Raw genomic sequence first — 27,897 nt, forward strand, 5'->3', positions numbered from 1 at the left:
TCAGTGGTGCTTACAGAATATTGCTAATGCATGCATATCCACGAGAACATTATATATGCAATGCAATGGACACATTGGTATTAAAATGAACATATCAGGTACATGAGATTATACCTTTTACCAACATTTTACATTATACCAATATTTACTGATTGTCACTGATTATGGTTCAAGAGAAACAGAAACTTCGATTAAATAGGGTGTTATGCGTATTTTTTTATTGAAATATAGGGCCACAATTCCCATGGTATAGTTCGATGAACTTTATTATTAAATGTATACATTCAAATATTGTGTTATTATTCACATAGAAAACGTAAGTACAATATCATTTAATTTGTAATTATCGTACCTCTGTTTACGAAATGATTATCGGAAACTTAAATACGAATAATTGCTAACCCGTGTGAAAAGCAATAAACTCACATTGAATGACGCAGTATGTTAATTTTCATTTGTGTGAAGTAAAATTAATATTAACTCTGTTAAAATCCGAATGAACGAGTAAAAATAGCAAAGTAAATATCCAAGTGAAATAAAATATATGAAATTCAATTATTATTATTACAAATTCAAATCTACAATATAATATGATGTAAAAGAAATGCACATTCTAATTAACATACGGTTGAAGTGTGTATATGTTCTCAAACTTACAATACAAAATACTGCGACAAAACGCTTCTGTGACGTCAAAATGACGTACATGGTAAAACAATATCATTCAAATAAACAGTTTTAATTTTCCTGTTGTGTAGGCCTTTTATAATATAGTAAATCTCTAAAGAGAAACGGTAGTTTTATCGAAAAACGTCCACCTATCAAAACAATAACGACACTGTGAACACTGCCCTACGTCATACCTATGTCATACAGGCGATTTGTCGTAAGAGGGCGCTATTTATTTACCTAAGAGGTGTATTTGGGTGTTAAACGTCACACGTGTTGTTATGAGCGATTATAAGTAGACAACTTCCGCATTGTCAGTGTTCAAGTTCAGATTCACATCCCTAATTTCAAGGAGCGTACCTTTCTCTTCTTTTCGTTTTAGCGACTGCCAACATATGGTGTACATAAGAAGAGCTAATATCTTGAGAACTATTTGAAAGGTGAATAGCTTATAACGATAATCAAAGAGATCGTATTGCCAACAAGTGCTGAATTCGCTGCACTGACTTTGGCTCCATAACAAGCAGGTCGAGTCGATGATAATGCCCATATAAATAGGCGTTGGTACCCATCCTGTAGGAAAAGTAAAAGATGATAAACTGATCACTAAAATACATTTTACCTGACCGTGAAACTGGCAGACTTATTTGAATAAACAACGTTTCATGGTCTGCAATATGACTACACCTAACCGGATATTGAAAATGGGTTGAGACATCTCATTCTAGGTCTACCAGCAGTAACTTGTCCTTGCCAACTTATTTACGCCATTTGCTGTTGTCCTTCCATACATGTCGCATTCATGTGTACTGATTATTCACACTAATCCCAATTAGTTATTTATTATGTTTCAAAATAATGTCATTTATATATATATGACATTTCATATTACGAAGATGAAGAAAAAAAAATATGAGGTTGTATGTCAGTTTACCGTTGTTTTCTATGACAAAGATATATCTCAATATCTCAAAATTTTCCTTCGTGACATGAAATGATATACCGTGTTTAAAAATGTACTTGTTCATGGTAGATGTAATTAAAACATTAAATTATTTCAATGTTTTTTTTTTCTTTGTGGTCTATTGTCACTTCATGCATATATATTATTTGACATTTTCTCTCAAAAACAGATTGACAGTGAATTAAAAAGACAACATATTGTTGACTAATACTAAAACGATTAATTATAGTTTTTGCTACGACATATTATCAATGTTATTTACGCTAAAATATGCACGCATGTCGAAAACGTACGAGTAGCATTCTGTCTTAAGTAGAAGCTTGAGAACTATATAACTGCGTATCGACTTACCGAGTACTTGAGCAAACAGTTGACGAATCCCAAGGGCAAACGGTTTATCAGCGGGAGCAACACAACTGAAACATACATTATACATAATTATCGTGACACAATGTCATGTGATATGTATCACATATAACAAATATAAAGACTATTTCTAGATATGTTTGCAGTCATGCATTTTTGCTACTTTTAATTCATGTTATTAATTTCTTTCTGTATTCCGCTTTACATTTTAAAACAAAACCAACAAAGAACTATGCAATACAAATTGTGTGGTTATCAAACGAACAAGTCAGTTCCTGCGTTGGATTCGGAACGCACATTATTGAAAATGGAAATACCTAAACACAGTTTTTTTTAAGATTATTAATACCAATATGAAGATATGATACTAGTATGCACTTGACGAACTTACCGAAATGTTATAATCACAAAAGCAGTTAGTGGTAGTGAAGCGACGAGACTCTCGACAAAGATGACGACTATGAAAAGGATCAACATAGATGTACACTGCCATCCACATATGCCAATCTGGGCTGTCTGTTCAGATAATACTGACGTTCCAGGGTTTATACATGAACACGAACTAAAGTTCTATAAAAAAAAGTTAATAAAAAATAAACGTTTTGCTTATGCATCTCATCACGTTCAAACCCCCTCCCAAAACGACACTCTAAATATGGATATTTTACCTATATAGAGACATTATACCCCCCCCCCCCCGGAGAAGTCCCCTTTAATAAAATGACACTTGCAAATATACGGCTTGGTTATTCTTGCATCATATTCAATACAAACCGTTTGAAACTACAATCATGCCGCCTCTTCATGCAAAATGTTTTGTTGTTTAATTAAAAATACGCCTTTACACATAAAGTAATTGTAGTGTGAAACCATAATAAAAACCGCTTATGAATTCCTATACAATGCGTTAACTCAATGTGGAAGACTTCCTATTTGATAATGTCAATAACACAAGATAATGTGCAGGAACTTGTATTGTGAAATAAAAACTTGTTTCACAGTTGGGATGCTAAACTAAAGTCTACGATTAACTTTTCTAATAATGGTACTTGACACCTCGAGGGCAATGGTACTCTAACTACCGACCTAGATTTGCAAGGTTGCCCAATTACTTTGCTTCATTTTTTTTTCGAGATCTCGATCTTAAATCTTGTCACGTTAGAGCCCTGAAGTTCTTGATCACAAATTGGTGTCAGTTGTAAGTTAATAGTGGAGTGTTGGACAATGGTTTCTTTACATGTGGGCTTAAACAAAGTTGAGGTAGTAGTGTACACTTCAATAGATTCGTTTGTTTAGTATTGTTTGTCTGTGCCTTTGGAATCATTTTTTTACTTTGGTGGTTTCAGGCGAGGTACTGTTTTCTCGGATTCTCTGGTATATGACCAGTGTCATTTGCTGCTGAGTCACGCCCCGATTTATAAAAAACAAGTTTAGATGTGATATAAATGCATGGACAGGCTGGCTAGAGTGCATGTTGCTCTTTTATATTCACACAAATAGTCGGAGCTCTGCCGTATTTTGGATGTGTATATGTGTGTTAAAATGATAATTTTCTCAGTTTCTATCGTATATACTAGTGAAAATGAATCATTTGCAAATACTCATTCACCCAGCCTACATTTTGTCTAGAAACTATCAGCGCGAGTGGCTATCATACATTGAGAAAAGTTTGAAACATAATGTTAAAAGCGTTATTGGTGGTATCACTTAATTACCTTATGTGTGGTTGTCTCAGTGCAGCCTGCAAAGCACGAGGAAAAGTATGTAATGCCATCATTGCCACACACCGGATCGTACCTGCTATCTGCGCAGTCGCAATATATGTTACACGGTGACACCAGTGGAGAGTCAGGCCACAAGTCTTCACTGAAACAGAAATGGAGCAATCTAGCAGATTACAATTTCAAATTTGGTGCCCTATTTGGTGCCTCTTCTTATAAAGTTTGTTCGGAAATGTTTATTTTGCAATGTTAACGCTACGATAAAGATCGTTTTCGACATTGTGAAATTTTGTTTCATGCGAAATATAATATATTATTACCAAATAAAATCATATTTATTGAAGTTACTGTTCATACACACTATACAGTTTGTAATTTCATTCAAATAAAAATCAAAAAATAATACAGCGAATTATATTTTTCTGTAATATTATCGATAATTAAGAAAATTATTATTGGTGTGCATACATATCGCTAAGACTTATTCTCAATAGATTTCTAATTTCTTGTCTTGTCAAAATCAGTTTTTTTTCGAAACAACGAAATAATTTCACAATGTCGAATACGGAAAGTCTTTATCGTAGTATTTGATGTACAGCGACAGGTGAGAAAAAGGTTAATATTAGTATATGATGCATGATAAATACTAATTATCGAAACCATGACTGCAGTTATTTGGTCGTACCTAGAAACCAAATTAATGTATATACATATATATAAATGCTTTCAGCATTACCAACATATTGTGCAATGTACAAGTCATTCGTGTGACATATAAAAACAATTGTAATAGACACAACAGTCAAAAAGCACAATAAAGAAATTGGCCGACAATTAATCGTTTAGAAAAGCATTTCTACAGTATATACACCACCGTATGTTCTTTTATTCATTATTTATATATTTTTCAGAACGGCCAAGTTACTCTGTTACTCTGTAACATCGAGGCTCATCGCTGTCAAATACATTCGCATATTTATCTGAGCTTTCAGATGATGTATAGGTTTTTATAGTAGCATACTCAATAATCTTTAGAGAGATGTGTCACGGTTCAATTTTTTTAACACGTTTTACCCCTTTTCTATCATAATAACAAAAATCTATACTATCACAATAACAAGAATGAAAGCCCCAACATTTGTATATAAACTTACCTTTCCCATGTGTCATTGACAGTGACATTGTATTTCTGGTATGGAATGGTTACCCCAGCAAACTCTTCATTATTACATCCCAAGAAAAGCAATGGTATCGGTAGAAATACGTTGAATATAGCAATAATAACGACATATTTGACAGTTGTTACTAAGTCGGGTTTGAAACGTCTCAGGAAGTATCCACCAAGCAAGGTACCAATGGTAGAAGATATAACGAGCCCAACACCTGAAATAGAATAATAACGAGGTGTCAATGTTGCCTATACTCTGCTATAATTGTTATATTTCTAATCAGATTTATTGGTGAAATGACAATATTTAACAAATACAGTTGTTAGTGAATAATAACTATGTGGTGTGATACAAACTATATTTTTAAAAACCCGAAACGTTAAAGACAGTTACTGATCTGCGGGATTGTGAAAAATCGCAATATATAAATAGTTAAGCATATCACTACGCAAACAACCCTCAGGCCAATATAAAATGATTGATTGTGGATGGGTAAAGAAAAATATAAATGTGAGCAGGCTTTTTAGTTCACAGAATAGTCCATGTTATAGTTTGCATTGTCCATCAGAAGACGGGTACAAAAATAGCCATTTGTTAGTAAAAACTGAAGATTAACTCAAATTTTGTTTGTTGGCTCCAAAACTAGGGTTCATTTCCAGAAATTTTGAAGAAAATAAGAAAAAAGTGCAGAAAAATTCGGGCAAGGAAGTCTGGTGGTGAAAAGATTAAATTAATTTCGATTAGTAAACAATATACACTCGATGAGTTAAGAGGCTTTCTTTTTCATTGCTTTTCTCGCTTGTTCTGAGAGTAGAGATTTTACATATTTGCACGGTGTGAATGTAACCTCAATGATTACTTACCGGTTATATTAGCGCTCATTGTAGCAGAAATGCGAAATTGTACCTCTGTGTATTTAGTGGCGAAAGTCACCAATCCTGAGATCATGGCAACCTCTAGTCCGTAAGCGATTGCGATAGAAATGAGGGACAAGTTTGTGAATAACCGACCAAGAGCTTTTGGAAATTCTATAAAATAAATTATTGACACAGAAATGAATCAGATAGTTTGAATTAGAATACAATATGTAATTTGTTTATGCAAAAATAATATATACTACTCAAAGTAAATTCATAACACTGTATTTTAGATTCCAACAATGTGCCATAATGATATATACGAATATTATTGGCACAGTAAATATGTCCAGTTTGCCATACCTGTCTAAATTCTTTATTAACAGGCGGTGATCGTCACGACACGCATGCGCGAGACATATGGGTCTCATATAAATAAAGATGGCAACTTTGGCTGTTGCGCAAATCGACGAGCACAAACTGAGACGTTACCAACGTTTAATTATATATTTTATCGATGATTGGAAGATATCGAAGGAATCAACGGCGGTAATAAGTACAAGTCGCATCCAGGGCAAACTTAATACTTGCGATTCCGTTAGAAGAGCGCTTTGGGTTACGGGAAAATTAATGTTTATCAACACACATGTCGCACATGCGCAGCGCGACGACTACCGCCCTTTAACATCCTCAATAATTGTAATGTTATTCATATTAATAGATTAGTGCGTAGACCAACTACCTTTGATTCGTTTCAACGCTTCTTGACCCACAGCATTTTCATCATCATCCCCATCGTTGTTTTGCAGCGATATTTCATGTTTCCTCTCCTGCTTCACATCATTTAATTTATTTGTTGACAGCGCCAGTTTCTTTGGTGCGAATACCAACGGAATGGCAACCATTAATGTCAAAATCCCGTCCACGATGAAACCCAACCACCAAGCGCCGACCCATCGCGCGTCGTCTGGTGTTAAATCCACAGTTGTCAAGTCAACCCGGCCCACATCCACATATATGCTGACGAAGATTGATGAGAAGGGAAATCCAACGACTGCTCCAAGAGAATACATAGCGTAGAATATACCTGGATAGAAAGAGACACATTTAGCCCTAACTGGCTTTAAGCATGGCATAGGCACGCATTTATGAATGAGTTCCTCCTCTCATGTTCTTGCGAGAACGATGCAATTGCTTCAGTTTGTAATGCCATTCTGAGTCATGTGATCTATTGTTCAGTTCATCCTCATACTATAATACTAGTCTGAGGTTCATCTGGTTATTCCTGAAAACATAGTTGTATGTTTGCCTGTATGTGCATTAGGAAACTTTACATAGCAAACAGCACGCTTCAAACAGAGGAGTTTTGTAAACGCCACACGTCTATATTAACTACAACTGGATTGCGACTTGCATGCTATTAATTATGACTTCCTTCGCAGCCAATACGGAGAAAGATTAAGTTCAAACACGTTCTACAGACAAGACAGAGACATGCAAATTTTGGATAGTGGTTCTTTGTACATACATTAAAACGGTGCTTTAAATGTCTCGTGGAATGCATTGAATCAATGATGAGCAAATGAGATAATGTATAATATACCATTTTCGAATTAGATCAATCGCTGTCTTTAAGACAAAATATATAATTTCTGGTCACAGCGTCACAACTTTTTGTTAGGACTTTGTTCGAATTTTAAAAACATTGTCATTGTCATTATCATTAAGCTGCGTGCCAGCATCGATTTTGTAGGTAAAAGAAGAAACTTTGGTGGGGGCGGTATCAGTATACAATCGTATTGAAGACTGAGTGCAATTCCAACTTACCTAAATATAGTGGTGATTTCTTTTTACCAATGAAATCGTCTAAGTATGTAGGTGTTAATACAATAAACGGAGTGTAGCATATTCCTGCCAATGTATGCCCTAACAACATCATAACTGCCATCCTTACACTATCTGACTCCGCCGCGCGTGCGCTGTCCGACGAGCAATCCGTTAAGCTACGGTTTACTTTCATGTAGTCATAGTCTTCGGAACACAGTGTAGTTATATTTGATTTTAAATCCAGTTTACCGTACTCATATGGCGACGACATGAAATGATTCAGAGAGATGGACGATGAGCTTATCGCTGCGAGCACTAATCCTATACCAACCCAACGCGGTCGATGGCTTCCGTGTCTACCTCCCAAGTACGCCACGAACAGAACGCTTAGTAAAATCGCGCTATCAAAAAGAGTTGCATTTAGACCAAAGAACAAGCTCGGAAGCGCGTAACGCTTCTGGATACTTGTTATGGTGGCTATGAAGACGCTGTAACTGAAGCTGAGGAGAAAATTTGCAGCACAGAAGAGGAAGAAGACACACTTTATATTTGCAAAACACTGGAGGAACTTGGGTTGCCATCTTCCAATACCGCACATCATATCAGGATCAGTAACTATGATGTTCTCGTTTCTATTTTCGTTGATGACCTGCGCTTTTTCAATCCGTTCTTTTCCACCATCTATGTTGTTCTCCGTAATTTCCATCTCCGGCTAAGATTCTGAAATAATAATGATAGTTCAGTATATCAGCCTTTGACGATGTAATGCAAATGACAGCAACCCCAGGAATAGATCACTTCATTGGAAAAGCTATATATAGACGTGGCCCGCCGCCAACTGTCCCCGATACGTTTCGGCATTAAGGGATTTCCTCGGGCTTCCGTTGCTGATAAAAAACATCAACAACATTTGAAACTCCCGATATGGTGCCGCCAGGAAGGTTCCATCGAATAAACGGGTAAGAGTGCAGTAAAAAGATAGGATGCTCGAATATTTTTCCAAATAATCCATGGTATTATGATTTCCGTTTAAATGCTATTTTCAATTGAAAATTGTTCAAATACATAAAATAGAGGTTAATAACTCAAATGCTAGTTCGGATATCCGAAATTTGTTCCTCTCGGGAATAATTTAATGTGTGAGCATTATGTTTTTAGCGTCCATTTCAATAAAACTGTCTTTATAAGAGAAAAATGTCGCCAGCCCCGTGGACAGCATGTGCAAACTAGCTGTGTTTGACAATTATGACTTCTAGAAACTTTAAGCATAAAAACATGTTTGAAGGCCGCTGGTCGTCACGCAACGCTTTGTCGAACTTCATGTAAACAAACAATGTTTACACGTGGTGTATACGTTGCTATAAGTCCCATATCCAACAAATTGTGGGTGTTTATGTTTCCTATGATACACATTGGGCTACTACTTAAAGTTATTCCAAGCCAATGGAAAATTTACAGTTAACTTTGAATCTGTGGAAGCAAAGAAACTAAACTTTAATTGGTGGAATACAGAATGTGAACAACTGTGCTATATCTAAGTTTGTGTATCTTATGAGAATGGGCCCTGTACCAAATAAAGTTTTACTTGAGATAAATAGAAAGTGTTTCAATTGTATTTGGTATGGCCATGATCTGGTTGCCCGCAATGTTATGATCTCAGACATATGAGAAGGTGGCTTGAAAGCCCCTGATATATTTACACTGTATGGTACATTTCGTATAATGTGGTTGGAAAGGTACTTTGATCCTTCAGTGACCCATGCATGGAAAACATTATTCTTAAAAACGATAAAGCCTGTTGGAGGCAACTTAATATATATATATACACTATATTTGTAAATTTAAAATGAGTAAAAGTATACCGAGTGATGTATATCTGTGTAAGGTGGTAACTGAAGCATGCGAGATTGAAAAGCATATAGCTATATCTAAAACCAGATCGGTATTACATTTACGGAAGTGGTCTATTATCTCTGATAGTGTGTAAACATTTTTTCAATTCAGTGCATTAGCAATTATCCTTTTTGGTTTTTCTTTTTCTTTTACTGTTGTTTGCTTGTCTTTTTCGCTTTGTATCGTGTAATAAATGTTTACTGTAATGTATGTAATGAAACTATATGGAATAAAATTTTGTGAAAAGAAAAAAAATCAAGAATAGAAATTTGTCCGAAGTCGTGAGTTGTGAACAAATAAACTGTTAATAAAAAGCTTTGGTTATGTAAGATCTCCGAGATAAGGGGTGGGTTGAAATAAGTACAGTCCCTTTAGAGTGTGACTATGTAGACAAAAGAAGGAGGGTATTTTTTTTAATAAATTCACGAAAGCAACGTCACGGCCAGTTTTTATCGCCCCTTGTCGCAGTCCCAGGAATTGTTTTAGAGTTCAGGTCAGTTATAAATATTCATAAAGCAAATAAAGCCGTTCTGAGAATTATTTGTACAGTCAGGTAACAATATATCTTGAAACTTGGGTCTTTTCCAATCTAGACTTGATGGCGCCGTTGTGTTGGAACGCCCACAATTGGAATCTTGTCATTGTCTTGCTAGATGCGGGTAAACGCTGTTTTCAAAACGAAACGCTTTGGTTACAATACAATAACAGTTTCTACCTTGTATATGCATTCCAAATGTTATAATTTAATTTAATTTAAAATTGTTATAACCATCTGATTCCACCTGACGTAACACAATTTACAAATCAACTCACCTATGTTGAGTAACCCAGGGTATTAATGTACTCATTGGGACCGCCGGGAAATAAAGTGTGTTCGGACTAGGACGTTCAAACTCGCATATTCGCAAGATAATGACGGTGCGAAATATGTCTGTTTTTTTTGTTTTTTTTGTTAGAAAATGCTTTGTCACAGAATAATAGTCTGTTAAATGCGCTAAGCATGAAATAGTTAGTCGACAAAAACAACCCTGCTTCGAAATCGGAAAAATGGGTTATTTGTTGACAGGGAACACTGTCGCATACGACTTGTTTACCACTTCCGTGTCACTGAGAATGTTCTAGAACCGTACTGTGTCTAGGTGGAATATTCTAGATTTTTTTAGAAACTGGTTGAATAGGTCACAGAACACTGTAGAAGATAATAGAAGCTAATGGAACATTCTAGAAATTTGTAGTAAATTCCAGACTCATTATGTATGCTGATGTAATGGTCTATTTCAGATCGGAGATCTCGTTGAATTGTATTGGAGTTTAAGTATTTAGTTATTGGAGTAGTGGAGTTTTACCGCGTTATTGTACTTGATGTTTACAGGGTATAATAATACCAGTACCAATTGAAACCTCATCTGTTGGCTCCGTGTTCGCATGTTATCATCGCCGCCAGGGAAGTCTTTCTGTTGCTGTTGCCATTTTGGTATTTGAACCATCACGCCTGTACTATACCAATTACGGTAATATTACGTTGCGTGTGACAAACACATTTCAATGGACTTGGAATTCTGAGTGGCCGATGCTAGCAGCAAGCGTTGGCAGATCTTTGGAAAAAGTAACGAACGACGCAATCGATAGCTAAAATAGTGTTATTATTCGTGAGAAATACAATTCTGAAATAGGAAAATATATATATTTACAGGTAAAAAGAATTTGAAATAGCTTTAGGGAGCTAATCTTGTCAATTCTCATTAAACATAAATAACTGAATAAGTAAATAGAAAAAATGCAGCCATATAGTACTTCATGACAATACTGTTTTTACAAAAACGAAGAATATAATAAAGAAACAAAATAAAGTTATGTAGCGTATCTCGCCAATAGTAAAGCCTTCAGTTTGTGTTTGAATATATGCTTTGGTTGTGATCTCAATGTGACATGCAGACAGTTCCATAATTTAGTTCCTAAATACGAGATTGAAAATTGGCCCACAGTTGTATTCATCTTTGGAACAAGTAAGTCACATCGGTGCCTTTATCTGATATTGTGACAATGCAGAATATATATATATGTTTGCATAGAGTGTGGAAGATAACCATGAATAAAATCCTATACAAAATTACAAATTGAATATGTGCAAAATTTAGGGACATCAAGAATTAATAATAGGTGCAGAATGGGCGATAAAATCAGAGAGAGTTATCAATCTTGCCATCTGTTTTTGTGCTGTTATAATGCTTTTCAAATTTGAGGATATGTGTTCCCGCAGACTTCTAATCCAAAATTGACATGAGGTTCAATTAGTGTTTGGTATTACAACAGTAAAATATGTTGGGGAACACAATGCCATGACTTCAGTAGGACCCTATCTTTTTCCGGATAAGATTAGTAATTTTTGTTTTATGTTTTTCCCATGTCAAATGTCTGTCAATTTCAATTCCCATGAAACTGGAAGTGCCCCTTTAACAGTAGATAAATCTATGTCAGAACCTGATTAGAATGTGTGAAATTAATTTGATTCATCTGCAAATAACCTAAAGTCGAAATAGCCTGTAGAATTTGTAAAATCATTAATATAAATCAAAAATAATGTTGGACCAAGAACTGACTGAACTGAGGGACGCCACACGACATAGGGAGAAGTGAGGAAGAAGTTGAAGCTGAGTAAGTAAACTGTGTTCTATGTTGCAAATAATTTCTGAGCCATTTATTTGGACTACCCCGTATGCCATAGTGATTCAGTTTTGACATGAGTATATCGTGATTTATGGTGTCAAAGGCTTTCGTGAAATCAATAAAAATACCAACAGTTACTTTTCCTTCATCAATTTGGGTTAGTAAGTTGTTAATTAAATTAATCACTGGAAGCCTTGTGCTGTAGTTAATGCAAAAGCCGTACTGTTGTTCAAAAAAAATATTTTGTATCTCTAAATACTGCTGCAATTGTTTATTTTCTCTAAAATGTTACTTAAAAGGGGCAACACAGTTATTGGTCTATAAATGCCAGGGATATCAACTGCGCCTTTTTTGAAAAGGGGGTTACCTAAGCAATTCTTAAAGTGGTTTGGACATTTTTGTTGCAGCCTGTTTAAGAAGCTTTGCTGGCAGGTTAACGCAGCCAGGGGATTTATTTTGGTCAAAATGTCGTAACATTAATGCAACCTCTTCTGGCGTAGTTGGGCTAATGAAAAAGGAATTATTATAAGACTTTCTAAGATACTAGTGGAAATCGTTTGGAATTATTTGATATTTGAGGCAAGATTGGCACCAATATTAACAAAATAAACATTGAACGCATCTACAATTTCTCTTAGATTCTGTGTCGTATATTCGGTATTATTGTGCTTCACATTCAATTCTGGGAAGTCTTTTGATTTGTTTTGTACATTGCTCATTAGTTCATTGATCCCCCATGTCCTACTTGAATCATTATGGCATTTAATAAACTAGGTAGAATAATAATTTTGTTCAGCTTCCCTTAACACTCTGGTCAGTAGGTTTCTATATTGTCTATACTGTGCAAGCTCGTTTTCAAAGAACCTTTGTATATAATTTTTGTTTTGTCTTGATCGATTTGTTAATAGTAGATGTAATACAGTGTTTACTGTTCTTCTACTTATTATATTTAACATTTTTAAAAAATAATGGTACATGCTTATCACATATCTTGTTGAATATTGAATAACATTTGTCATATGCCATATTAACATCATTACATGTTTATACATCATCCCATGATTCACTTAGTAAGTCTTCATTTAATTTATCAGCTTTAAAATTCTTGAAATATCTATAACTTTTTTTTACTGTGTGTGACATATTTGTAGAAAGGACAATATCAAAAAGAGACATCTGTGGTAATGACTACAGCCCGAGTACAACACAAATTTAAATTAGAATATGTATGATATATTACACTGCTACTGGTATTTGTGACTCGAGTTGGGACTGTAATAAGTTGGTGTAGATAAACATTTTTAAGAGTTATAACAAAAAATATCAGTACATGATTCATGTTTTGATAAGTCAATACTTAAAACTCCCATGAGCACACAATTGTATTTTTCAAGTTTCAGTTGAGATAAGAGTATTAAACTGTTTTCAAATTCACCAATATGAGTACCTGGATTCCTATAAATTATCCCTATAATAACTTTCTTTTTGGGGGTTAGTACCTCAAACCAAAGGCTCTCAGCATGTTCTACATTGTGATTCACAATTTCATAATCAATGGAGTTGTTGATATAAGCACCAACCCTACCTCCCCTTTCAACATTTCTACATTTGTATTCAAACGAGTATGAGGGCTGGCTAAATAAATTGGGGTTATCAATTTGCCATATTTCGGATAGGCCAATTATTATAAATAGTATTTTAAAACTATCAAAATATTTGCCAAGAGAGCGAATATTTTCATGGGAAACAGTAAGTAAATTGTTAGGAGTGTCAATTATTTTATCAAATGCTGAAGGAGAGAGTGATTTATTTCCTAAATAAGTTTCTACTTGAACATAGTCAAGGTTTGAAATTGGATGAATTAATTAAAATGTAATTCTATGTACAATAATAACTTATTTTAATTGAAAATGTTCTAGTGTATTTTACTTAAATCTGCTTCATTGTTAATGGCGATTTCTCTCACCTGTTCCTTTACGTACAAAAATACGACAAACATATTCTCAAACATAAAACGCGACTGGATGTGTTTTACTAAAATAAATGAGTTTGCTTACATAACAATTGACCAATACACTCACGTCACACTACTTTCCCGAATTAGATTCGTGTAGGGAGCTGTAATGAAACACAACTCCCTTGTTCGTGTTCGTGGGCGATACAGATTTTGGGAATGTTCTCAAAGTGATGGCGAGACTATTGATCAATTTTTGACTGAATTGAAAAAAGAACAAAATCATGCGAATTTAATAAAGGCAATCAAGAAGATCTGAACATTTTGGATAAAATTGTACAAGGGATCAGAGATGTGCATTTGAAAGAAAGATTGCTAAGAGAGGCACCAAATACACTAGAAAAGACTGTTGATATGTGTCGTGCTGCAGAAACTAGCAAATCTCAAATTGAAGCAATGACAGGCCGGGATAAACAGGTCCATTCAGTCTATAATAAGAAAAAAGTCTATGCAAACGTATGGAAAATGGAAGGGCAAATTATTTAAGTGTAGGAAATGTGCTACCCTACATGGGCCTTGGTCATGTCCAGCTTTTGGTAAAGAATGTCATTTATGCAAAGAGAAAGGTCACTTTACGAGGGTTTGCAAAGGGAAACGTGTACACACCCTTGATGTGGACTCAGATGACAGTGATGATAAGGATAGCCAGCTGTTTGTTGGTGAACTGACTACTGTTGATGTACATGGTTGTCAAGGCAACAATAGTGACAGGGCATGGTATAAACCACTGATGATTTATGGGTTGAAAGTGAAGATAAAACTTGACTCTGGATCTAGTGCTAATGTACTGCCAATGAGGATATTTAAACAAAAACAGCCAACCTTGAAACCTAAGATAAACTTACAGCCAACTAAAACTGTGTTGTCTGTCTATGGGAACAGTAAAGTAATACCCCATGGGTCATTAAAAACAAAACTGAAATGCTGGAATTCTACATAGCAGATGTAGACTCTCCACCACTATTGGGTCTTCAAGATTGTTTAAAGTTAAACTTGATCCAACGAATTGATGCAGTGGGTGATAATAAATACCTCACTAAGGAGTCACTAATAGAAGAGTTCAGCGACCTCTTCACTGGGCTTGGTCAACTGCCTGGATAATATCACATTGAGTTAAATGATGCTATACAGCCAGTGATTCACCCTGTAAGGAAAGTCCTTTTCAGCATACAAATTAAACTGAAGAAGAAATTGTTGACAATGGAAGCTAGTGGAGTAATTGCGAAAGTAGACAAACCAATAGATTGGGTAAACAGTCTTGTAATTGTGGAGAAGCCAGATGGGTCTCTGAGAGTTTGTCTTGATCCAAGAGATCTAAACAAGTCGATAAAACGAGAACATTTTCGGATTCCAACGCCGGAAGATATAGCAACCAAATTGCATGGGAAGAAAGTTTGTTCTATACTTGATATGAAGGATGGGTACTGGCATGTTAAACTTGATGAAGACAGTTCATATCTCTGCACATTCAACACACCATTTGGTCGATATCGCTTCAAAAGACTACCATTTGGAATATGCTCAGCCAGCGAAGTATTTCAGAAAAGAAATGAACAAGTGTTTGGAGACATTCACGGTGTTCAAGTCATCGTAGATGATATAATAATCGCAGGCAAAGATTAGACAGAGGCAGATGAGATACTGAGGAAAGTGATGTAGAGAGCTAGAGAAAACAACGTCAAATTAAGTAAGAAGAAAATAACTTTATGCGTTACTGAGGTTAAATACGTGGGAAATATCGTCACAGCTGATGGACAGAATACCGGATGACGATAAAGTTAAAGCTATAGTTGAGATACCACAACCTGAATATAAAGAAGACCTCAGACGTCTACTTGGTATGGTCAACTATTTGTCTCAGTTCATTCCAAATAAGTCTGAAATGACAGCACCATTACGAGAGCTTCTTACTGAAAATGTTCAATGGAGTTGGGGACATGAACAAGACAAAGCATTACAGCGCATTACAGAAAGTCTAACCAGCAAGCCAGTGTTAAAATTCTTCTATGTAAACAAACCAGTGAGAATACAAACAGATGCATCACAGAGAGGACTTGGAGCATGTTTGTTTCAGGATGACCACCCAATAGCATATGCATCACGTTCGCTAACCGAAGCAGAGCAAAACTATGCACATATAGAAAAAGAAATGCTTGCTATTGTGTTCTCGTGTGAACGATTCAACCAGTACGTGTATGGAAAAATGATTGATGTACAATCAGATCGTAAGCCACTGGAAACAGTACCGAAGAAACCATTATGCAAGGCATCACCTAGACTACAACGCATGTTGATGAGACTGCAGAAATATCAACTCAATGTCAGATATGTGGCTGGGAAAGAAATGTATGTTGCAGACACTCTGTCGAGAGCATACCTTAATCACAATAAAGATGATGAAAAGCTAGATGCAGAAATGAATGTGGTAATTCATTCATTAGTAGACATTTTCCCCGCCACACCCAATAGGTTAGATGAGTTGAGAGCAGCGACTTCAGAAGATGAAACCCTTCAAGCATTAAAAAAAGTTGTGAAGGAAGGATGGCCACTACACAAATACCATTTACGTGGTCATGTAACGGCATATTGGTCACTGAGAGATGAAATGCATGAAGCAGATGGTCTCATGTTTGTTAGAGAAAAAATGATAATACCAACATCTTGGAGAAAGCAAATGTTAGAGATCATTCATGAAAGCCATCTAGGCATTGAAAAATGCAAGTCAAGAGCAAGATCTGTATTATATTGGGCAGGAATGTCAACAGACATTGAGGACATTGTATCTCGATGTGGAACATGTACCAAACATAGAAGAGCGAATCAGAGAGAGCCAATGATACCACACCCAATACCAGAGAGAGCATGGCAAAAGATTGGAAGTGACATATTTCATCTGAATGGCAAGGATTACTTATTAATCACTGATTATTTCTCTAAATTTCCAGAGATAAGCTTGCTGACAGCTAGGACAGCAGACTCAGTGATCACTCGAATGTCTTCAATCTTTTCACGTCATGGAATACCCGATGAAGTATTCGCTGACAATGTACCATTCGCAAGTCAACGATTCCGCAAATTTGCAAATGACTGGAGATTTAAGCTAACTACATCAAGTCCGACCTATGCTCAATCAAACGGAATGAGTGAAAGAGCAATACAAACCGTTAAACGGCTGATCAAGAAAGCTAAGGAAGACGGGAAAGATCCATATTTAGCATTACTGGACTACCGAAACACACCTGTGTCAGGTATGACTGCATCACCAGCACAATTACTAATGAGCAAAATGTTAAAATCTAAACTACCAGTTTCACCTGAGATGCTAAAACCAAAGATCGTTCATGACGCCAGAGCCCAACTAGTCAAGCGTCAAGAAAAGCAAAAGAAATGTTATGATAGACACACCAAACAACTACCTGACAAGTAAACGACACTGTAGGAATCAGATCTGACAAGATTTGGAAGCCAGCAATTATGACAAGACAGCATGAAAATCCAAGATCCTACATAGTAACAACACCAGAAAGTCAACAATACAGGCGTAATAGAAAACACCTGTTAAAAGCACATATGCCAAAATCGAGTATGATACCATCATACCAGGATGAAATTCAATCAACTGAAAAAGTGTCTGTAGAAGAACCAGAGTCAATAACATCCCCAAATAAAGATGACAACACCACCAGACCAAAAACGCACAGCAAGTCGACGAGTAATCAAATTACCAATGAGATATAGGGATGAATATGAGCTTAATGGGTAGTCAGTGAACTTCTACTCCAACGGCAGGTCAAGTACTAGCGACCTCTGACCTCATAATTAGTGATTGTTTTATGATGAGTGGATGGTAAAGATCCTCTCCACCGGAAAGTCAAGTGCTGGAACCTCTCACTTCAATAATTAATTGCATGTTTAAAAAATTATTGTTAGTACAATTCGCATAATCACATTTTTATTGTATTTTATTATTTTGTTGTTTTGTTTGTTTCTATGATGAAACCGGACTCACATGATACAATGTCATCAGAAGTTTTAGTTTTGTAATACAATTTAAGAAACAATCATGAATGGACAGTGAACATTCAGTTATGTTAGACGTATTGAAATATTATTCAGAGCTAATACCTCCCATTAGCAAGAACTACTTTGAAAGGGGAGATGTGACATATTGCTATGTAATGAAGTATTAAGTATCGTCATTATCATAATATATTAATGTATGTATCACATGACTGTATATATAACATGACTGTATAGTTCAAGTACAATAAAAGTAGTTAGTTGTAAGCTAGGCACTGAATACTATAAAGCCTCCTGTTTTATGTTCATTGGAATATAAACATTACAGTGTGGACGTTTTAGGACGAGGTGGAACTTTACATTCTCGTGATTGAATAATGTAACAAAAGAGACGCTGGAAGCAATGTCAGAGTTGATTCGTCGAAATGAGTTTGAGAACCTTCTAACCGTTTGGGTCCGCTTCTTTGACCGGGAGCATTCTCGGCACATGCCGAGTTATGTTCGTATACTTGTTAGGCTCGGCTCGATTAACAGGGGAGTGAATTCACGAAAAAAGAATAGCAGACTGCTCATAAACTGAAAAAAAATGCATCGTTCTCGATGTCAAACCGGTTGTCATGGTATAATTGTATGAAACAATGCATTCCGGTTGTCCAACTAAAACGCTAGCTCAATATCAGTACATCATTGTCGGCGACTTGGATTCGGTAATACGGTAATATTTTGCTCAAACAAGCCTGCATGTTAAACGTACGATGTATAATAACCCGTACTGGTGACGTTAATTTATAAGTCTTAATAAATATAACACTGTCAGGTCAGATAATTGTAACTATACAGTGATTGCTAAAAACAAAACCAGTCATTGCTTTTATTTGTGGTATTGATTACGTTTTTTAAACCTACCTGTAGCCGTTCATGTCAAGAGAGTGCCCCATTATTTCTCCGTTTCCTTTGTGATTATTTACTCTGCATTACCGCGCACCGACACAGTCGGGGATATACGGTGCAACATTATTTTTATTTGAATTGGAGAAAATATTTTGTTTCAATGCAAGCTTTGTAAAAAAAAGGCTTTTTAGCTGGTCACGGCCACACCAGATTCGCACATAAAATACGCCGTCTGTGTTTCGTTAGGGTGTGGTAATCTTGTCTGCAGGTCAACATCCGCTGTATTGTACTACAAACTGATATAATTTTTCTATATTAAATTAAGAAATCCGCTGTAATCAATACTTGGTAGTTTTTTGATGTAGAGGTAGCATAGGCAGTTTTTCAGTCAATTCACTCATCCAAAAGTATCATTCGTTTTACAAATACCTGCATTTGTACACTTTAATGTGACACACATTCTTCACCAAACAACACATGTTCCACGCAGTAAACTGAAATGCTGAAATAGCAGTGGCTGAAATGCGGATCAACAAGTTTAAGTGCAGCCCCTTACACGTTTCTTCCAAGATTTAAAATATTCGTTCTATCATAGCTAGCTAGATTTGTTTAGATTTTTGAAATGTCACAAAATTGAACTAACAAAGACAATTGGCGTACACTATATATTGTATGTAAATGAGTTTATTAAATATGTGGCAAAATGAATTATACAGTAATAGTAAAATTTATCTTATATCATAATTTATATATGATACTTTCTTCATCACATGATCAATATTGTTTTTCCAAATCAAATCTTGGGACAGCATCACTCCAACTCTTCCTCACAAATAATTTGTTTTGTTTTTAATTTAATACAAAATATACAATATGAACGGTTTCCTGACGTTAGAATATTCCGTTAAAACGATGATACAAAATTATTTTCCAACTACAATTAACAGAATTGCTTGTCTCAATTATACAACGATTGTAAATTCCTACCAAACATTCGACATATGTTCATAGTTTCGTTTTGTATTTGTCAGTGTTTCACACGAATATAAATTCACCATGGGGTATGATGGTACGCCTTTTGGACCTCAACATCCATTGTTTTCCGCAAAGAGTTCATGCAGATACCCGCTCACCCGCAAGTTTTGTTTGTTTCACGACATTCATGAATATACATTGAATCAGTTCACTTGTAGGATGTATCAATCATGTTTCATTGTGAAAGTCATGATGACTGATGTATTCAAATGAAATATACCTATGGATATAGTGCACCAAAGAGCCACTGTCATGCTGACAGAGAATTAATTAGAACCATTTGGATGTCAGTCTAAATGAAGATACTAACTGGTCTAAACGTAGTTTGACAATTATTGGCAGACCTCAGATTATTGAAATTTTCGTTATTCCAAAATTACTATTTATTGTCAACCATATTACAATTCTACAACGGGATATTAAATTCATAAATACTAAAAGATTTACATTCATATGGGAAGGACACGATAGAGTAGCACGCAACACACTGACAGGAGACATAGGCCAAGAAGTTTTGGGTTTGATTGATACACATGCAATGCAAAAAGCCATTAATGTTGGGTGGGTAAAACGATACCTATCTCCTAAATTTCACCCTTGAAAATTATTTTTCACCAATTACCTGGAGTATGTGGGAGGATATTTCATTTTTAAATGTAATTTTTGAGTTGACTTACTCAATGTTGAATTGTACTTGAAAATACCACCCAAATACAATTATGTAAACTGCTCATCTCCCATGTTTTTACAACACCCGAAAGTCAACACTTTCTTAATTCTTTGTGTAATCTGGATAACAAGGATTGGGAATTTCATTATTCCATGCCTTTTTTGGTAACTCTATGCAGTAAACTACAGGGGTTTCAGTGGAAATTAAACCACAATATTCTGTACACAAATGAAACGTTATTCTAGATGAATTCATCATTAGTATCGTCAGATTTACGCTCATTTTGTCATGGTACCATCGAGAACCTAGTGCATCTTTTTGTTGAATGCGAGTCTATTAAAGTCCTCTGGACATAAATTTTTAATCTATGGGGAACAAAACTAGGATGCCCAAGAACATTGTCAGCAAAACAGTTTATATTAGGAGACAAGTACTTCCCCCCTCTACTAAACCATATAATTATAATTGTTAATAGAAATATCTACTATAAGTGTAAATTAAAGAAAGGAACTACCATGCTTTGATCTCGTAAAATCAGATATACGTTACACGCAAAAGATAGAGTTAGAAATTTCAAAAAGAAGACATACAATTTTCATTTTCCTGGACAAGTGGGGAGACTTTAATTGTTAATGGGTATGCAGTGTATATTTTGAATGAGTTATATTAGTTGTGACATTTGTTGTATATTGACATTGTGCTGTAACTAATTTCTATTGTATGCAATAAAGATAAATAAAAAAAAGATAGATAAACAAAAGATACTAATGTTTTGAAATCTGATAGGACATTGCGAACTGCATTGAACAACATTTCTTGTCTACCAAAAGAGATATTCTCTCATTATAGCTGGGATGTTCCTGTATATGTATGATTGCTGCATATGTAGGGGTTGTAGTGTGTTTTGAGGATTTAATTATTTAATTTAAAGCGGAGGAGTCGTCATCTGCGCATGCGTCAGATGGCCATAGCGTGTCATTATTTACAAACAAGAGTCTACCCATAAGCCTTTGCGTTTTTAGCGTATGTTGTTATCGTCGCTTGCGACGCAATTCCCGTGCGTCCGCAGGTGACGACCCTACCGCTTTAATTAGTTTGATACTAATGTTTTAAAATCTGATAAGACATTGTGAACTGCATTAAACACCATTACTTGTCTATCAGAAGTGATATGTTCTCATTATAGCTGGAATGGTCTTGTATATGTATGATTGCTGCATTAAGGGTGGGCGAGTAGTAATTATGATATATGCGGGGGAAATGTAGCGAGTTTTGGGGATTTAATTATTTAATTTAATTAGTTTGAAATTATAAGCTTTGTCATTGTTTAAGTAAATTTCCGTAAACTCCACAACACAGTAAATGTTTATGGGGGTTGGCAAGGCAAGAGTATTTTTGTAAGCTGTAATCATTTGTTTTCACTTTCGTAATAATGTAATTTAAATAAATAAAAAAACGTTCGTAAACATGGGCAAGGTGTAAAATGTAATCTATTTTATTCGTCCGTAATTTGTACAAAGATCTTATTTTTTTGCAAGCATATAAAGCATTTACCGCATTAAATGTCGTAATTCGTACGCAATTTCCAAAACATATATTTTACAAATGTAATTAGGAATTTGCTTTATCTGTAAAGTGTAAAAAAAATTATATGTTTTATGTACTGTAGTTTATTTTTAATTATGTTATTTGCACTGTTTTGTATAAGAGACTACAAGTTATCTCATCGTGAGAAATGGTACCAAAAATTTAAATTGTGACGTTGAACGTCAATGGTATAAGAAATCTCGTCAAAAGAAAGAAAGTATGGAATTGGCTAAATAGAAAACAAGTGAATATTATTTTCCTCCAGGAGACCCATAGTCTCTCCACAGATCAGTATAGTTGGTCGTCGCAACTTAGAGGTCAGGGTTTCTTTTCACATGGTACTAATAGTAGTAGGGGAGTGCTTACTGTTATTCGTGATATAGACTTTGATGTTAAAAACACTGTCATCGACCCTGATGGTCGTTTTGTTCTTATACATACGTTAATTGAAAATAACCCTTTCTTGTTGCTTAATATTTACGCCCCAAATGACGAAAAGTCACACTGTTCTTTTCTGGAACATATTCAGTCATGTATCGACAACTTAGATTATGATCCTGACACTCAGATTATCATTGGGGGCGATTTTAATTTTACCTACGATATTAACATTGACCGTCAGGGAGGCAACCCCCATACCTGGGTTAAATCTAAGAAATCATTTTCAAATTTGCTAGAAAAACATGACTTGGTAGATATATGGCGTATCCGCAATATGGATACTCGACGTTTTACTTGGAGGAGAGGTGGGACCACACCTATTGCCAGTAGGATTGATTATTTTCTTATATCTGACCATATACAAAACATTGTTGACTCTGTCGACTTCAGCCCAGTTTTATTTAGCGACCATTCGGCTGTTGCCCTTGTTTTAGATCCACATGATTCACCACGTGGACCTTCCTTTTGGAAATTCAACTGCAGTCTTTTAGATGACAACAATTATCATAACCAATTTAGCGAACGTTTTGTTGAATGGGAAAACAATTATAGTAACATATGTGATAAGGGGCTTCTTTGGGATCTCTTGAAGTATGAAATACGCAAATTTACTATTCAATATAGTAAACAAAAAGCACGACAACGTCGTTCAAAAATCGAAGAATTGGAACATAAATTGAATGATCTTGATATTTTATGTGGCTTGAATCCCACCCCTAAAAATATTGAATATTTAAACGACATTAAAGCGGAACTTGATTCACTGTGTGATTATGCTGTAAAGGGTTTAATTGTTCGGTCAAGGGCCCAATGGGTGGAAGAGGGAGAGAAGAGCACAAAGTTTTTTCTGGGACTGGAAAAACGAAATCAACATAGATCTCATATAACGAGAATTATAGGCTCCGACAATAAATTAAAACAATCTAAATCTGAAATTTTGGCCGAATTGAAAAAATAGTATGCCACCCTTTACAGTTCAAATCACACAAATACAACTTTGGACGTAAATTTCTTTTCGGGGTTAACCATACCAAAACTTTCGAATGATGAAATGAATGAGTGTGAAGGTCATATTTCACTCGGGGAGGCGCACCGTTCCCTGTTGTCCATGTCAAAAGGCAGGACACCTGGAAACGATGGTCTCCCAGTAGAATTTTATATTGCTTTTTGGTCTATTATTAGTTCTTATGTACTTAATTCCATTAACTATGCCTATGACCATGGCTGTCTGTCAAACTCCCAGCGCTAGAGTATAATCACTTTCATCGAGAAAAAGGGTAAAGACAAACAATATATTAAAAATTGGCGGCCAATATCGCTAATCAATGTAGATGCTAAAATTGGTTCTCTTTGTATTGCAAAGCGGATGGAAAAGTTTTTACCAAAACTTATTCACTATACACAATCAGCTTTCGTTAAGGGGAGGGACGTCACGGATTTAATTAGGTTAATTGAGGAGGTACTCCTTAGTACTGATGAGAATAATATTCCAGGTATTTTAGTTGCCATTGATTTTGAGAAAGCTTTCGATTCTTTAGAGTGGCCTTTTTTGTTTGATTGCCTGAAAACTTTTAATTTTGGTCCATCATTAATTCGTTGGGTGAAATCGTATTACTGTAACGTGGAAAGTTCGATTATCAATAATGGTTTTACCACGGGTTATTTTAAAGTTCAGAAGGGGGTCAGACAGGGGGACCCTTTGTCCCCTACATTGTTTATTCTGGCGCTGGAAGTGTTTTTAATCTCCATGCGGGCAAATCTAAATATTCAAGGTATTAAGTTGGGTGATGAACTTGTAACAGATGTAACATTTGCTGATGACCTATCATGTTTCTTGCAAGATGAATGTTCTGTAATACATTTGTTTAAGCTTTTGAATTGCTTCCAAAAAGTATCAGGGTTAAAAGTAAACACAGAAAAAACTGAAGCCCTTTGGCTTGGGCCCTGGAAAGGTCGAAAAGACACACATTTTGGTATTAAATGGCCTAAGGAGCCAATCAAGATTGTTGGTGTTTATGTTTGAGCTGCTACTTTAAATTACGCCAAGCCAATGGAAAATTTACAGTTAACCTTGAATCTGTGGAAGCAAAGAAATTTAACTTTAATTGGTAGAATACAGAATGTGAAGAGCTTTGCTATATCAAAGTTTGTGTATCTTATGAGAATGGTCTCTGTACCAAAGAAAGTTTTACTTGAGGTAAATAGAAAGTGTTTCAATTTTATTTGGCAAGGTCATGACCGGGTGGCCCGCAATGTTATGATTGCAGACATAGGAGAAGGTGGCTTGAAAGCCCCTGATATCTTTACAATGTATGGTACATTTCGTATAATGTGGTTGAAAAGGTACTTTGACCATTCAGCGACCCATGCATGGAAAAAATTATTCTTAAAAACGATAAAGCCTGTTAGAGGCAACTTAATATTTAGTTGTAACTACGGACTTGAATATTTGAAAATCAACCTGTCCGAATTTTATCGTGACGCCTTGGTAGCTTGGTCTACTCTTCAAAATTTAGATATTAAAAATCAAATATCACATCATATAATTTGGAACAACAAGGATATCCTAATTGATAACAAATCTGTGTTTTTCCCTACAATAGCCAATAAGGGTATCAGTTGCATTGGTGATTTATTTTCAAATAACACACCCGTTAGTATTGCTGTCTTATCTGCTAAACATAACCTAACCAGACTTGAAATATATCTTGTGACTTGTGTTTTTAATGCAATTACAAAAACCACGAGGGAAGCTTGGTCACATGTTTCCTATCCTATCCGAAGGTTTTCGTACGATTCAGTGCCAAATATTTGTATTGATGGTAAGAATATACTGGCATCTGTGCTAAGTAAAAATTGTATAAAAAATAACTTTCTTCGTGCAAAGACTTTTCATCCAAATAGTTCAGAGTATTTTATAAAAGATTTTAAACTCAATTTTGCTGCAATGTCTAAATATTACGTTTTACTATTTAGGACAGCAATCGACACGAAATCAAGAGAATTTCAATTTAAGTTACTACATAAAATTTTGTTTACTAATTATGATCTTTTTAAAATGAAATCATCAAACGTTAGTAGTCCGAATTGTTCGTTCTGTCATCAGGAAACGGAAACTACTTACCATCTTTTTTATTATTGTAAATATACAAAAAAATTTTGGTTTGCCTTTAGTGATGTATTTAAAAATATCTTTGGTCCAGATGCTCTTTCCCTCAGGCAGATAATTTTAGGCTGTACTGATTTTTCAGTGTTGGCGAATTATTTGGTACTTTTAGGGAAGCAATATATTTATAATTGTAAAATGAGTAAGAGTATACCGAGTGATGTATATCTGTGTAAGGTGGTAACTGAAGCATGCGAGATTGAAAAGCATATAGCTATATCTAAAAACAAATTGGAATTACATTTACGGAAGTGGTCTATTATCTCTGATGTGTAAATTTTTTGATTTCAGTGTATTAGCAATTATTTTGTTTTTGTTTTATTTTTTTACTTTTGTTTGCTTGTCTTTGTCGTTTTGTATTATGTAATTAATGTTTACTGTAATGTTTGTAATCAAATGAAATAAAATTGTGTAAAGAGAAAAAAAAGTGCAAACAAAACTATTTTTACTGTAAATGAAAACTTTCATTTTAAAACGTAAAATGCCGTTTTTATTTCTAGTAACCTGTACCAGCTATATCCCCCTTGTCTCTCTTTTATCGTTAAATTTCTAATTTTAATTATATGTGAGGCATTATTTTATTTATAGTAGAATATTGCAAAAGCTGTTGTTTTCTGTTGTTTCAGATGTGATTGAGGCCCTCTATAGTTGAGATCATTTTTTTATTTCTGTTTTTGAGAAGGAAAACGTTAATACATAAGTCATTCAAATGTGTTCTTGCTAAATTTGTTGTGGTGTGTGCAGTGCATGTACCCACGTTAGTGCAGGCTGCGTTGAGCGTTGAACTACTGCGGGAATTGGCGATATTGCTGGAGATGGCACTCTTTTTGTTTGATACGGATTTCCACTCCAATCAGTGAGTGATAACAAACCAGAATACTTCTTTTTTCGTTGAATTCACCATATTTTGTCAGTCAGGAAATGTACATAAAGTACATGTTGTGTCCACTCTTACATCATTCCAGTGGAATGCATTAGTCACACGACACGTTCAAAATTTCACGAAATCAAATAAATAATGTTCACTGACACACTGCAATGCGTAATTTCAGAATACAAATACATCATTTCAACGCTGAATCAGACACTTGTGTGTGTTTCCGTTTAACTCTGTATGCTTAAATATGGAGTTAGTGATTAATTTAGTCAATATTACTAGTGGTCACAAAACACATCCTACAACGTAAAGTTTCCGTTTTTTAACTCGTCATCACCAAGGCATGGAATAACATTTTGGTGATGAGGTTGCCGCCATATTGGAGAAAACACCAAGCATATGTTGCGTTAAAGGGCGGTGGTCGTCGCGCAGCGCGTGTTCGAATTTCAAGTAAACAAACAACGTATTTTACACGTGTTGTGTACGCCGTTCCAAATCGAATACGACGCGGAGATATATTTCATATTATGACCTAAGATTCCAATTTCATAAATTGCATACAGGTCGGAAGTAAATTCATGTGTATTGTGACTAGTTAATTTCAAACAACAAATGAAAACTGAATGATATGTGTTGGTGTTGATTCAAACAATATGATAGGGAAAAAAATGAAATCACCATATAGTCTTACCTGTGTTTTCATTCAGTCTCTCAATATATACACTCACTGTTGTTGTGTATTGCCTGTTCGTAGTTCTACTGTGTTTATTTTAGCTTTTGCGCTGCGCGTTTAACTGCCATCATTTATACCCTAACTATTTTTATTGATATTATCGACTAATCTCTTGAAATCCTTTGTGAGTGACAACTAGTATCTTTTTTATATATTTAGAAAGGTTTCAGACAGGGTTTATACAGTTACATCCTAAATAGGTCCATGTAAATACAACTTGTAGGGCAAGAAAAAATATTTACCTATCACGTTCGCCATCCACACTCGATGGTATTCGATACATGCCAATTGCTTTAAAATGTGTGTTCCACTGTGGATAGCAATGAGTGA

At 35.2% G+C, this 27,897-nt stretch overlaps 1 protein-coding gene across 1 annotated transcript; it reads right to left on the bottom strand.

The window, feature by feature from the left end:
- Positions 1 to 248: 248 nt before the first annotated feature.
- LOC144355221 (solute carrier organic anion transporter family member 1B3-like) lies at positions 249 to 27,624 on the bottom strand. Its single transcript, XM_085507707.1, has 9 exons — positions 27,526 to 27,624; positions 7,574 to 8,293; positions 6,489 to 6,833; positions 5,753 to 5,917; positions 4,875 to 5,103; positions 3,715 to 3,865; positions 2,391 to 2,569; positions 1,985 to 2,049; positions 249 to 1,242 (listed from the first exon to the last, which is right to left on the bottom strand). Exons 2-9 carry the CDS (start codon positions 8,277 to 8,279, stop codon positions 959 to 961), a joined length of 2,124 nt encoding a protein of 707 aa, XP_085363833.1. The 5' UTR covers positions 8,280 to 8,293; positions 27,526 to 27,624; the 3' UTR covers positions 249 to 958.
- Between the last annotated feature and the right edge of the window lie 273 nt (positions 27,625 to 27,897).

This window comes from Saccoglossus kowalevskii, chromosome 14 (genome assembly GCF_978046115.1).
Source record: "Saccoglossus kowalevskii chromosome 14, keSacKowa6.1, whole genome shotgun sequence".
NCBI classification, from domain to species: domain Eukaryota; kingdom Metazoa; phylum Hemichordata; class Enteropneusta; family Harrimaniidae; genus Saccoglossus; species Saccoglossus kowalevskii.